We start from the raw sequence: 12,896 nt of genomic DNA on the forward strand, positions 1-12,896 counted from the left end.
AGAGGGATTCAGAGGCATCTCCAGGCTTAGCCTCAGTGCCAGGATGATGGGTACCCGGGCACCACAAGTGGGGGGGCAGCTGGCCCCAGATGCTCCACACCCCTCTGATGCCACGTCCTGGGCAGGCGCAGCCTTCGGGCGGCTGGTTGGGGAGAGCATGGCAGCCTGGTTCCCAGATGGCATCCACGCCGACAGCAACACCTACCGCATCGTGCCCGGGGGCTACGCCGTGGTAGGTAAGCGCCAGGGCTGTGCCGGGGCAGGGGCCGCCGTGCACCTGTGCTGGGCTCGGGGGACAGCAGGGTGCCAGGGCTGGGAGCAGGCCTGGGCATTGGTACAGCAGCCCTTGGCATCCCTGGGCGGGGTTGGAGCAGGGGCTGAGGCAGCCCCGGGTGGGGGCCGAGGCAGGGCCAGTCTCACGGGCCCTGTCCCCCCCCCCACGCAGGGGCGGCTGCACTCTCGGGGGCCGTCACCCACACGGTATCAACAGCCGTGATCGTGTTCGAGTTGACGGGGCAGATCTCGCACATCCTGCCCGTCATGATCGCCGTCATCCTGGCCAACGCCGTGGCCCAGAGCCTGCAGCCCTCGCTCTACGACAGCATCATCCGCATCAAGAAGCTGCCCTACCTGCCCGAGCTGGGCTGGGGTCACCACGAGTGAGTGCCCCTGCTCTGGACGCCCACCCCCAGCTTGGGCCACCGGTGCCCCCCAGCCCGGGCAGCTCCCCAGTGGGGTCCCGTGCCCGCCCCACACTGAGGCCCTGCTCCCCGCAGGAAGTACAATGTGCGGGTGGAGGACATCATGGTGCGGGACATGCAGTACGTCACCCTCAACTGCAAGTACCGCGACCTGCAGGATGTGCTGCACAGCACCAAGCTGAAGAGCCTGCCACTGGTTGAGTCGGCTGGTGAGACCCCCGGGGGTCCCCGACCTGCCACAGCCCATCTCGCTGGGGGTTGTCTCTTACCCACCTGTTCCCCCCAGCTCAGCTGTGAGCCCCACCTGCCTCTGTGGCCCCGTCACTCTCCCTGGCAAGAGCCAGGCGCTGGGATCCCCCAGGCTCTCACCCAGCTCTGGGCATGGGTGCACAATCGCAGCCAGAGATTTGCCAGCTAGGTGCTGAGCGTGGGCCATCCTGGGGCTGTGGGAGGAGAAACAAGCACCTCCCCAGGGCCACAGCACTGCTGGCAAGGCAGTGCCCACTCTTCCCAGCTTCCCTGGTGCCCTGAGGCCAGCCAGCGAGTCAAAAAGAGCCCAGGAGTCCTAGCACCCCATGCAGCCCCCATGGCTCACCCCTTCCCCATGGCTCCTGCAGGTCTCCCACCCACCCAGCCACAGCTTCCTCCATGCCCAGGGACCCCCGTGGGGGCCATGGGCTTCCTACCTACCTGGTGTGGTGGAGCCAGGCAGGGCACAATGCGGCTAGCCTTGGGCCTGTCTCCGCAGAGTCCATGATCCTGCTGGGCTCCATCGAGCGGGCCCAGGTGGTGGCACTGCTGAGCAACCAGCTGAGCCCAGCGCGGCGCTGGCAGCAGGCGCGGGACCGGGCACAGGCCTCAGCCCCGCGGAAGGGGCCCAGCGAGAAGCTGCAGGATGAGGGCCAGAGCGAGGAAGAGGGCAGCGCCACTGACGCAGGCGTGCGCTTCCAGGTGAGACGCCCCAGCCACTGGCCCTTTAGATGTGGGTCCCCAAAGTGGGGGAGCTGGTAAGGGGGGTGTCCCAAAGCTGGTCCCTCCAGGGCCCTTGGCTGGCTGGTGAACCTCCGTGATGGGGCCCTTGGCCCGTGCCCCCTTGAACAGGCCTGGGGGGAGGGACCCACTGCCTGACCAGGTTGGCTGGTGCCCGCCGGTGACACTGTCCCCTCGCCGCTCAGATCAGCACAGAGGAGTCCTCCTTTACCCCGTCCCACGGAGACACCCGCAAGCCCCTGAAGCCAGCGCTCAAGCGAGTGCCCAGCAGCTTGGCCGAGAGCCCCACGGGTGAGTGACCCCCACCATGCCCCCGGCGCCCCACGGGCATGGCGCCCAGGCGGCTCACCCTGACGCTCCCTCTGCGTGTGTGTGGGCAGCTGGCGGCACGGACACCTCAGGGATCGCCCTCAAGAGCCTCTTCTGTGCCAATGCCACCACGGAGCCTGCTGAGGTGAGCCCCCTCCAGGTGCCCCCCGTGCCCCCTGCCCCCATCCTGGCTGAGTCTGCAGCGAGCACCCCCCAGCCCACACGGTGCCACCCCGGCTGTCCGCACTGCAGGGGATGCCTGGCTGTGCCAGGGGTGCCAGTCCCCAGTTGGTGCCCAATGGAGCCATGCCAAGCCTTGGCATTGCCATCTCCCATAATGCACCTGTGTTCTCTCCTGTCTGTCTCCCCGCTAAGGAGGCAGAGAGATCAGCAGGGTCTGAAAAGCGCAAGTCGAAGCGCGTCCGCATTTCCGTGGTGGTAAGTGCGTGCCAGGCCTAGGCCGGTCCCAGACTCGGCTCCCTCATCTCAGCCAATCACGGACCGAACCCCTCTCATCTCAACCAATCACAGATCAGACCCCCCATGTCTCAGCCAATCATGGACCAGCCATTCCTTGTCTTAGCCAATCACAAACCAGACCCCCCATCTTGTCTCAGCAATCATGATCCAGGCCCCTCCTACCCCGTGCTGTGCTGAGGGCCCTTGCAGAGTCTCTCCCGTGAATTGCTCCTCCTGCAGTGGGCAGGCCCTGCAGTTTTGCACCCCACTTACAGGTGGGAAAACTGAGGCACAATGCCAGGCCAGGGCTGCCTGCCACCAGGCCATGGGGAGAAGCTAAGGGGCAGCGAGCACCCCACTCCCCGCAGGAGCCAGCCTGAGCCCCGGGGCCCTCCGCACAGCTCGGCCTCTGATCAGACCCTGCCGTCCTCCCCGCTCCTCCAATTGGAGCTTTCAACCACTGCTTCTGACCAACCAATCCTGCAACGATCCCCTTGCAGTAGCCAATCAGAGATCAACATGCCTCCACCCCGCTAATCTCATCCCCAATGAAACGGGAGAGGTTGCCCTGCAGGGGCCGCACCAGGGCCATCTGGGAGGAGCTGGGGCAAATGGGCTGGGGGAGGTAAGGGACTTTGGCTTGAAGCACTGAAGACCCCTGCCCAGGGCCAAGCGCCCCCATGGCACCAGGCCTGGGCAGCTCCAGAGGGGCCCACAGGACAGGGGTAGCCCGTTTCCCCTGGGCCAGGGCAGGGAGTGGCTCTACGGTCAGCCCAGCCGCCTGGAGGAAGGAGCAGGAGTGAGTGCAGGGAGCAGAGAGCAGGCAGGGGCATGCTGCTGGCTCCTGTGGGCACAGGGCAGGAGTGCCAGCCCAGGGCATGGCAAGAAAAAGGGGGATCAGGTGCTCAGCTCTGAGCCACAGGGCTGGAAGAGAGCCCCGGGATCCCTCGGTTGGTGACCACGTGGGCACACACTCCCACATGCACATCTCCCTACCAGCCTGGCACTCTCCAGATGCCTCTTCTGTGGCTGGGAGCCCCCCGGCTCCTGGTGCCCATGCCCCTCCTCATCCCCTTGCCCTCTCCTCTTGCAGGATGAGTACCAGCCAGGCGACGAGATGAGCCCGTCGGAGGTGAGCGGGTGCCAAGAACAGCAGCAGGGCTAGGCCTGGCACTGGGCACGCGCCCAGCCCTGACCTGGGGTCTCCTCTGAGAGCTCCCCTCGGGCACAGCTTACCCCTGGTCCTGCCAGCTGCCTGGGCACAGTTAACCTGGGGTGAATTACTCTGGCAGTCAGGCTCTGTGTCTGCTCCCAGGGCTGGCAGCCGTGCCCGGGGCAGCCCCAGTCCATGGTGCTCTCTGCCCCCCAGATCAGGGAGTGGGAGGAGCAGCAGCTGGAGCAGCTGGTGAACTTCAACAACAGCAAGATTGACCCGGCCCCCTTCCAGCTGGTGGAGCGCACCTCGCTGCACAAGGTAGGGCCCTGCGGAGCGGGCGCGGGCCACGCACCCAGAGCCACAGGGCTGCCTGCAGCCCGTGGCCCCAGCCAGCCCCACTTGCCCCGGCCCCAGAAGCCAGTGCTGGGCTCAGGGCCTGGCTATCCAGTCTCCCCTGGGATTCACCCAGACCCCGGGGCCCCACTTGCCTCGGGCCATGCGCAGGGCTGGAGAGCATTTGGCTCCATGGGAGACTTGGCTGGGTGCCTGCCCCGCAGCCCCATGGCCTGGCTGGGTCCCGACTACACCCCAACCCCGCTGCCCCGTGCCCCGGCTGAGGCCTCATCTCTCGCAGACTCACACCATCTTCTCGCTCCTGGGCGTGGACCACGCGTACGTCACCAGCATCGGGCGCCTCATTGGCATGGTGTCCCTCAAAGAGGTGAGCTGGCCCAGGGGCCTCTCCTGGCCACTGTGCGGTGGGGGACAACTCACCTGGGGGTACTGGGTGCCCTGGGGCAAACCACCGCCCCTTGCACCCCCAGGAGTCATCAGCACTTCCCCCACCAGGGCTGGCGAGCACAACACCCCCGGGAGGGGATGGAGGGGCTCTACCTGCCCTGTGCACCTGGCAAGGGCCGGGGGGAAGGCAGGGTGCCCTATACCCCCACCCCTGACATGCCCGTGTGTCCCCAGCTGCGCAAGGCCATCGAGGGTTCGGTCACAGTCAAAGGCGTGAAGGTCCGCCCGCCCCTGGCCAGCTTCCGAGACAGCACAACCAGCAGCAGCGAGCCCGAGACCACCAGCATCCAGCAGCTGTGGGACCGGCGCCAGCACCACGCCCTGCCCCGTGAGTCCAGCCCCTCCGAGACCGACGACAAGTGCCAATGAGAGGAGCGCCCTTGTCCCCCACGGCCGCGCTGCTGCTCGCCACTGCTGCAGGGCGGCCTCTCGCCAGGCTGGGGGCAGGGCAGAGCCACAGGAAGCCACTGCCACCCCTGCGCACCCGCTGCTAGAGGAGGAGCTGCGTGGACCCAGCTCCAGGGCCTGGCTGCGGGGGCAGGGGAGAAGGGCCCTGCTTGGGCATCCAGCCCAGTCCACTGTGCAGGGGCATCTGGTCCACAGCCAGACCTGGATTCTCCCCACCCTCCCTGCTCACTCGGCCCCCGGCCCCCCTCTGCCCCAGCCCAGCCCTGGGCACCCCCAGCCTCAATGGTGCCCTTCACACCACCCCCCAGCTCTGCCCCCAGTGCTCTCCCTCCAGCTCCATCCTACTCAATCGCCAAGCAATCATGGCCCTGCCCACACACCCATGGACAATGCGCAGCAGGCCTGGTGGCATGGGGAAGGGGCAGCTGGGCCCCCCTCTCCAGCTGCTCTGAGCCCCCATCCAGGGGTGCTCTCATCCCTCCTCCCCCTGCAGGCCCAGCATGAGGTCCTGCCGGGTCCATGTCCGGGTCTGCCTGGGCCCTGCCAGTGCCAGGATGTAAATACAGAGATTTTTATATTAATTTAATAAAAGGACTTTATAACTAGAGCGAGGAGATGCCCCCTGGCTGCTTACCCAAGCAGCAGGGGGGCCATGGGCACCATGCCACCCTGCAGCTGGGGGCTGCACCTGCACCAGGCGACCACTGTGGGGCTGAAGGTGGGGCCAAGCTCGTGCCCCTCCATTTGCATGCTCCACCCCAGCACTGATGCCCGGCTGGACCCACCCCATCGGATCCGTCCCCACACCCCATCAGGGGTGCGGGGCCCACGTACACCGCCAGCCGCAGGCAGCCCAAAGTGACTAGCGGTCACCACCGTGTAACATGAGGACATCAGATAGTCCCAGCATTGACGCAGGGCTCCAGCCACCGCCTGTCCTCCCCCCTGCCATGGGATGCGACTCAGCCCCAGGCAGGACTGCACTGGCACACAGGCCCCTGCCACCTGCGCTGGCCTGGGCAGGTGCGTGCACACACACAAACACACTTGCACATATGTATGTGCACATGCACCCCTGCAGCTCAGCAGCTGGACTTTGTGGGATGGGGGAAGGTGTCCAGGCGGTGGTTTCCCTCCTTCCCGGCCCCCTGGACATCTAGCCCTGGCCTCCGTCCCAGTTCAGTCAGCCCTGCCTGTCCCCCAGGCTGAGCACGTGGGCCAGCTGCTATCTCCACAGAGGGTGCCGCGCCCTGCCCCAGCTGCCCGTGCAGTGCCCCCATCCAACAACTCCTAGCAGCAACCCTGCTCATCACACATGGCACTGAGGACAGCCTTTATTCATGACCGTGGCACAGCAGGCAGCACGCAGACCCAGGAGTCTGGGCCCCTGGCCCAGAGACCACTCCCCAACCAGCATGCACCAGTCCTCCCTGAGCCATGGTGCCCAAGGCCCAGTGCACATTGCCACCCGGCACTCAGAACTGGAGCTCGCTGCGGTACAGGGGCGGCAGGTCCCAGCCAGCCCGGCGCGTGGCGGTGATGACCAGGGTGCCGGCATCTGTGAGGGAGCAGCTGATGGACAGCGGGTCTATGTCCTCCGGCAGCTGGCACTTGTGGGTGAATGTGTTGGAGACAGTGCCATCCTCAGCCACCTGCGGGGACATGAAGGACCTCACCTCCGTGAGGAAGCAGAGGGCACTGTGGGGGGGGAGCAAGAGTCCTGAATGGAGGGGAAGGAGTGGGGGTCCCTGTCATCCCACTGCCCCGCTCACCTTCTCAGCCCGGATGACGACCTGGCAGTTGGATGTGGTCACCACAATGTCCTGAGGCTCGAATTGGCTCACATCGGCAGTCACCTGGTAGCAGTCGCCAGCCGCGTGCATACTGCTGCCGAGGCCGAGGGGGCGCAGGCCTGCAGGGGCCCCTGGGCAGAGGGTAGTGGGCAGACAGGGATGCAGCCCACTGGAGTACAGGGCTGCCGCGATATGCCCTAGCTGCTGGGGCTTGCCAGGCCTTGTGTAGTGGAGGAGGGGGTGCAGTGAGGCTCCTAAATGTGGAGAATCATGGGAGCAGTGAGGGCGGTCACTGTATACAGTGGCATGCAGTGCAGTGAATAGATGGAGAGGAGATCCAAGGAGTGCAATGGAGCGGGGCGGTTACTAGGTGCAGTGAAGATCCAGGGGGTTCAGTGGGGGGTCACTGGGTGCTGTGCAGATTAAGTTAAGCTCCAAGGGGTGCAGTGGGGGGTACTGGGTGCAGTGAGGATGCAGTGGAGATTCAGAGGTGTGGTGCAGTCACTGGCTGCAAGTTAAGTAGAGTAGAGACCCAAGTGGGCAGTAAGGTCGGGGGGGGTTGGGGAGTCACTGAAGTGTAGCTGCAGTGGACATTCAGGGGAGCAGTGGGAGGGTCACTCAATGCTGTGAGAGTATCATGGATGTTCAGGGGTGTGTGGGGGATCACTGGGTACAGTGAGGCTGCAGTGGATATTCAGCAGTGGGGGGGGGGGGGGACACTGACTGCCATGAGGCTACAGTGGACATTCAGGGATGCAGTGGTGAGGGTGACTAGATGCACTGAAGATGCAGTGGACATTCAGAGGGGACATGGGGGGGTCACTGGGTGCAGTGAAGCTGCAGTGAATATTCAGCAGTGCAGGCGCCGGGGAGGGGCACGGGGTTCTTTGAGGCTACAGTGGACATTGAGGGCTGCAGTGGGAGAGTCACTGGGTGCAGTGAGGATGCAGTGGACATTCAGAAGTGTGGGGGGAGGGGGTCACTTGGTGCTGCGAGAATACAGTAGACATTCAGGGGGCATGTGGGAGTCACTGGGCACAGTGAGGATGCAGTTAACATTCTGCAGTGCAGTGCAGGAGTGGGGGGGGGTCACTGGGTGCCATGAGGCTACAATGGACATTCAGGAGTGTGGTGAGGGCGTCACTGGGTGCACTGAGGACACCGTGGACAGTCAGAGGTGCAGTGAGAGAGTCACGGGGTGCTGCAAATATGTAGTGGACATTCAGGGGTGCAGTGGAGGTTACTGGGTACAGTGAGGCTGCAGTGGGCATTCAGGGATGTGGCAGGGGGTCAGTATGTGCACTAGATATTCGGTGGGGTGGGAGGATCACTGGGTACAGTGAGGCTGCAGTGAATACTCAGCAATGCAATGGGCAGGTCACGGGGTGTTGTACGGCTACAGTGGACATTCAGGGTTTTGGGGGAGGGGTCACTGGGGGCCATGAGGCTGCAGTGGGCATTTGGAAGTGGGGAGGGGTCACTGAATACAGTGAGGCTGTAGTGAATATTAAGCAGTACAGTCGGGGGGGCACTGGGTGCCATGAGTATATAGTGGACATGCAGACCTGTGGTCCGAGGTGGGAGTGGGGGGTGGGGGGAGGGCACTGTGTGCCATAAGGATACAGTGGACACGCAGGGATGCGGGGGGTGTTGCTGTATGCAGTGAGGTTGCAGTGGACATTCAGGAACATTCAGTGGAGTGGTCACAGGGAGCCATGAGGATGTAGTGAACATTCAGGGGTACGGTTGAGTGGGGGGAGTCCACTGGGTATGGGGTTACTGCATTGGACATTCAGGGGTGCAGTGAGAGTCACTGGGTGCTGTGAGAATTCAGTGAACATTCAGGTGCAGTTGGGGGGGTCACTGGGTACACTGAGGAGGCAGTGAAGAATCGGGGTGCTGTGAGACTACAGTGGACATTCAGGGGTGCAGTCGCGGGTCCACTGGGTGCCATGAAAATGCAGTGAACATTTAGGTGTGTGGTGGTGAGGGTCTTTGGGTGCACTGAGGATGCAGGGAAGGCTCAGGGGTGCAGTGGGTGCCATGAAGCTGCAGTGGGCATTCAGGGGTGCAGTGGGGGGGGGTCATGGGGCATAATGCAGCTCAGTGGAGAACTGGGAGTGCGGTGAGGCTTCTGTGCAGTCTCTGGTGCAGTGGGTGCAGTGCAGCAGCGCCATCCTGTCCTAGTGTGGAAAGCCCTAGTGTGCCAGCCTCCCCATCCCTGCCCCAGTGCCTGGGGCCGGTCCCTGGGCTGTGGCACAGGCTGCTGTCAGGTCACCCTGCAATAGTGCCACCGCCGGGCTCTTCTCTGAAGGAGCATGGCCAGTGTGGGGTGCGGCTGCCTGACAAGGGAGCTCTGCCCCACCGGGGATACCGGAGGTAGGTATAGGGCTTGAGGCCAGTCCTGTGCTGGGGTGGGGCTGGCCAGGCTCTATAGGGCCCATCCCCACCGCCCATGGGGCCCGTGCAGGGTGCCAGTAGCAGCAGTAGGCTTTCACCCTTGCCCCACCATTGCCTGCCCCCTCCCCAGCCTGGCTGTCCCTGGCCCAGATGCCCCCCTACCTGCATAGCTGTAGGCATCGCGGGGCCGGGAAGTGAAGGGACCCCGCGGCTCGCGGCAGGGCTCCCCAGGGGCCCCGCTCTTGCTGTAGGTGCTGATCTGCTCTGAGCGGTAGGTGGAGGACGAGCTGACGGACGCCATGGTGCCAGTGCGGGTCCTGGGGGGTGGAGGGTGTGCACGGTGGCCGCAGCAAGGCCATGCCCATAATTAGCAAGGGGGCCTGGGCACCAGCGCCTCTGGAATGTGAGATAAGGCAGCCGGGCCTGATAGTGCCTGGAGGGGCTGGGCCGTGTGTGTCTGTGTGTGTGTGTGCGTGCACATGCGCAGGCCCAGCTTCTCCATGGGCCCAGAAGCAGGGGTCTGGGGTTTGTGGGGGGAGGTGGGGCATGCAGTCCCTTGGCCACAGGGATGTGGGCACCTCCACTACGATCGGGTCCACAGGCCTGCGAGCCACACTGCGGGGCACCAAGCAGTGGGGCCAGTCCCAGGCCAGCAGAGGGGCACAGCATAAGAGAGGTGCCCACCGTGCCCAGGTGATGCTTGCAGAGCCATGGCGTGCCAGCCTTCCTGGTATCATGGAGACACACACGTGAATGAACACACGTGTGCACACACCCACGCCAACACCCAGTATGCTTGCCTCCTACAAATGTGTGTAAACATGTGCATGTACATCCCCCCAGCCATACAAACACACATGCATGTATACACCCACGCCTGTTCCTGTACATCTCTGCATGTACCCTGCCCCCCCTCTACCCCGCATACACCCCAAGACCCAGCCCACCAAGCCATGCAGGGGCCCAGAGGTCTGTACCCCACCCTTCAAGCCCCTGGTTCTTTGCAGGGAGAAGAGACCCCCCACCTCTTCCCCCCCACCCCACCCAGTGACCAAACCCACCTGGAGCAGGTTGCGCCAGGCGCTGGCTGTGAAACGTGGAGGCAGCTGGATGCGGGGGAACAGGACAAGCACCAGGCTCCGGCCCCACTGTGCCCAACCCAGAGATGGCAGCTGCTGAGCCCTCATCCTGGTCTATGGGGCCCTGGATGCTTAGCTGCAGTGAGGGAGGTGGGGCTGGGCACTCTGGATAGCAGATGCCAACAGGGTGGCAGGGCACAGGTGGGTGCCAGCCTACAGCATGGCTGGCACAGCTGTGAAGGGGGCTGCAGAGCTCCAGCATCATGCCAGGCCCAGCTGGACATGTGCTGCTCCTGCTCAGAAGCAGCACTGGCACCATGCGGGGCCAAGGCTGGGGAGGCAGGGGGGCACAGGCATGGCCACAAACCAGGAACCATGTGCAGGGCACCAGAGCGGGTCAGACAGAGAGGGAGAGACACAGCCCATGGGGGTGAGGGACCAGGGCTCAGGTCAGCATATACATGTGCATGTACATGTGTGCAAGGGGACTCAGGCTAGTGTGCATACGCACTAGAAATAAGCCTGGGAGGGGGTGCAAGAGGCCAGAGCATGCTCAGGTCAGAGTGTGTGTGTGTGTGTGTGTAGAGTGTGTGTGTGTACAGGGGTGAGTGAGGGGGGTCAGCGTGTGTCTTGCCCAAGGGGTTGGGGAGCCTCTGGCCACAGGTGGAGGGTGCAGGCCTCGAGCCCCAGGCTGGCCTTGGCTGGAGGCTGGGGCTGGGCAGGCTGCCCCCATGCAGGCCTTGGAGCTCCCTGCGGCAGTGCGGGCACTGGAGTTACACCATGGCAGCCCCCACAGTCCTGGGTTGGGTGCAGGGTGGAGACCCAGCTCAATTCCCCCCTCAAGCAGCCGGCCACTCCCTGCAGCTGAGCCTGCAGCATGAGGCATGGACAACCCCCAACCTAGCCCCTTGCCGGTGCCCTTGGGAGCTTCCCTCTTGGCCCTGCTTTGCCCTCCTGCACCACGCTCAGCCCTCCCCCTCCCCTGCTGCAGCAGGCAGCGCCCAGCCCTCCCTCCCCCAACCTTCTTGCCCCCAACCCAGGACCCCAGGCCATCCCCCTGCCCTAGTGCAGGGTCCCCATGGCTCCATGGAGCTCTCAGCTGAGGGGGCAAAGATACTGGGGCAGCAATAGCCACTGGGGCACAGGAGACCCTGGCCTGGTCCTGCCCTCACAGTCCTGGGGCAGGGCTCTGAAGGGCAAGAGTTTGGATTCCCCCAGGAGGGCAGCAGCAGCTGCCAGGGCTTGCGCTGCACTGCCCCTTGCCCCGGCTTGGGTGGCTGGAAGTGATGGGACAGGGTGGGTGCAGGTGTAGGTGGCCATGTACCCTCGCAAGGATTGGAGCGTGCTGTGGGATCACGACCTCTGCTGAGCCATGCCTACCTGTGTGTGCAGCATCCTTGTGATGCACGTGAGCACGTGCCATCCCTGGGGATGTGCTGGCACACCCACATGTGCCTCATGGAAGCGCACAAGTCTGTGTGCACTGCCGTATCTCACATGAGAGCATGCAAGGGGAGCAGGGTGTATGTGTGTGTGCGTGAGAGAAAGAGGTGACAAGTGGGGGGAAGTGTGAAAGCGGGGGGGGGTGAGGCAGGGTTTGAGTAGAAACTATGAAACGATAAGTGTGTGAGGTAGGGTGTGCGCACAGATGTGTATGTGTGAGGGGCATGTGCGCATGGTGCAGCAGATACGTGTATGTGTGGGGGGGTGAGTGTGTTGGTGTAACACAAGTGAGTGTGCCTGTGGAATGGGGCACGGGCCTGGTGCCAAGGGAACCTAGTCAGGGCTGAGCATTAGGCCTGGGTTGACACCACATCTCAGCAGGAGCCTGACTCGAACCCCCGAGACTGCCGCCCCCACGGCGCCCACCCTGCACCCCCGCCCACAGCCGTGCTCCCACCCAGCGCCCAGGGCCCGGGGTGGAGCCGGATCCCGCCCCACACAGCTGCGGCTGGGAGCAGGGGGCAGCCCGGGGGTGCAGGGGAACCGTCCCGCACACGCATGTGCACAGCAGGGTCCCGTGCGAGTGCACCCACACGTCTCTGTCCCTGCGCGAGCCCACGCGACCCCCAGCTCGTCCTCCCCGACTGCGGCACGGAGAGAGCACCCGTCTCTACCGCCCGTGTCCATGCCGAAGGAACCGCAGCCCTCACGCCCGCAGTGTCCAACAGGTTATATTTATATTTGAAGGCCGAGGCTGAGCCAAGGCCCCCAGACCGGGCAGGAGGCGGCAAGGCTGGTTACAGAAGCCATGACATCCCCCAGCCCCGGAAGGAGAGTCCGAGGGGCGGTACCGACCTGTGAGAGCCCCCTGTGCCCACCCGGCTCCCCCCCATGCTGGCAACCAGAGACACCCCGACAGCAGCATAGCAAAGCCTCATCTCTTAGCCCCCCGACAGGCACATGCCAGCTGTCCAAGGGGAAGGACCATGCCCCTCCACCAGCCTGCTCTATCCTCAGCCGTCTGCACCAGCCCTGGCTGATCAGAACCAGCTTAGCCCCACCGGGCCTGGGGGCTCGGGGCGGGGTCTGGCCCACCCAGGAGGCTTGGAAGAGCAGCAGCCGTGCCCCCCACCCTCCTCAGCCAGCGCCAGGCCTTGCACCCTGCGGAGCAGCAGCCCAGAGAGCAGTGGGGCCAGCGGGCTCTGTGCCGGGGTTGGCTTCGGTTTGGTTTAATCCCCAGAAACACTCTCATGCAAAAAAACAGACAACAGAAACTGAGAGAGAGAGAGACACAGCAAGCAAACCCAGCCGGTGCCAGGCCCCGAGCCCGCGCCCCAGCCTGCAGAGGTGGGGGGTG

General features: G+C 64.4%; 2 protein-coding genes across 4 annotated transcripts in view; one reads left to right on the forward strand and one right to left on the reverse strand.

Moving 5' to 3' along the window:
• The window catches only part of CLCN2 (chloride voltage-gated channel 2), a 21,116-nt gene extending 16,043 nt beyond the window's left edge, over window positions 1–5,073 (forward strand). The window contains exons 14-23 of one of the 2 annotated variants that reach the window (XM_019532809.1): window positions 126–236; window positions 446–659; window positions 777–910; window positions 1,450–1,652; window positions 1,877–1,982; window positions 2,072–2,145; window positions 3,553–3,591; window positions 3,829–3,933; window positions 4,250–4,336; window positions 4,591–5,073. In XM_019532809.1, the coding sequence (XP_019388354.1) occupies window positions 126–236; window positions 446–659; window positions 777–910; window positions 1,450–1,652; window positions 1,877–1,982; window positions 2,072–2,145; window positions 3,553–3,591; window positions 3,829–3,933; window positions 4,250–4,336; window positions 4,591–4,785 (1,268 nt within the window). In that variant the 3' untranslated portion in view covers window positions 4,786–5,073. Of the gene's footprint in view, window positions 1–125; window positions 237–445; window positions 660–776; window positions 911–1,449; window positions 1,653–1,876; window positions 1,983–2,071; window positions 2,146–2,375; window positions 2,546–3,552; window positions 3,592–3,828; window positions 3,934–4,249; window positions 4,337–4,590 lie in introns of those variants that run through there. The other variant, XM_019532810.1, reaches the window with a different exon arrangement.
• Window positions 5,074–6,130: 1,057 nt separating this feature from the next.
• Window positions 6,131–9,403, reverse strand: LOC109308706 (heat shock protein beta-7-like). 2 transcript variants are annotated; one of them, XM_019533131.1, is made up of 3 exons: window positions 9,180–9,403; window positions 6,597–6,736; window positions 6,131–6,476 (listed from the first exon to the last, which is right to left on the reverse strand). In XM_019533131.1, the coding sequence occupies exons 1-3, from the start codon at window positions 9,316–9,318 to the stop codon at window positions 6,300–6,302; spliced, it is 456 nt and encodes a 151-aa protein (XP_019388676.1). In that variant the 5' UTR covers window positions 9,319–9,403; the 3' UTR covers window positions 6,131–6,299. The 2 variants fall into 2 exon arrangements, with proteins under 2 accessions (XP_019388676.1, XP_019388675.1); XM_019533130.1 differs by having other exon boundaries at window positions 6,597–6,748; window positions 9,180–9,402.
• Between the last annotated feature and the right edge of the window lie 3,493 nt (window positions 9,404–12,896).

This window comes from Crocodylus porosus, unplaced genomic scaffold (assembly GCF_001723895.1).
Source record: "Crocodylus porosus isolate Cpor-Errol unplaced genomic scaffold, CroPor_comp1, whole genome shotgun sequence".
Classification (NCBI taxonomy): Eukaryota; Metazoa; Chordata; order Crocodylia; family Crocodylidae; genus Crocodylus; species Crocodylus porosus.

Excerpts from the sequence above, each read along its gene's own strand:
- LOC109308706 (XM_019533130.1), bottom strand. The coding sequence starts at position 9,318 with ATGGCGTCCGTCAGCTCGTCCTCCACCTACCGCTCAGAGCAGATCAGC. Across the intron at positions 6,749-9,179 it reads CGATGCCTACAGCTATGCAG|GGGCCCCTGCAGGCCTGCGC; the intron begins GTAGGGGGGCAT and ends CCCTCTGCCCAG. Across the intron at positions 6,477-6,596 it reads TCGTCATCCGGGCTGAGAAG|GTGGCTGAGGATGGCACTGT; the intron begins GTGAGCGGGGCA and ends ATGTCCCCGCAG.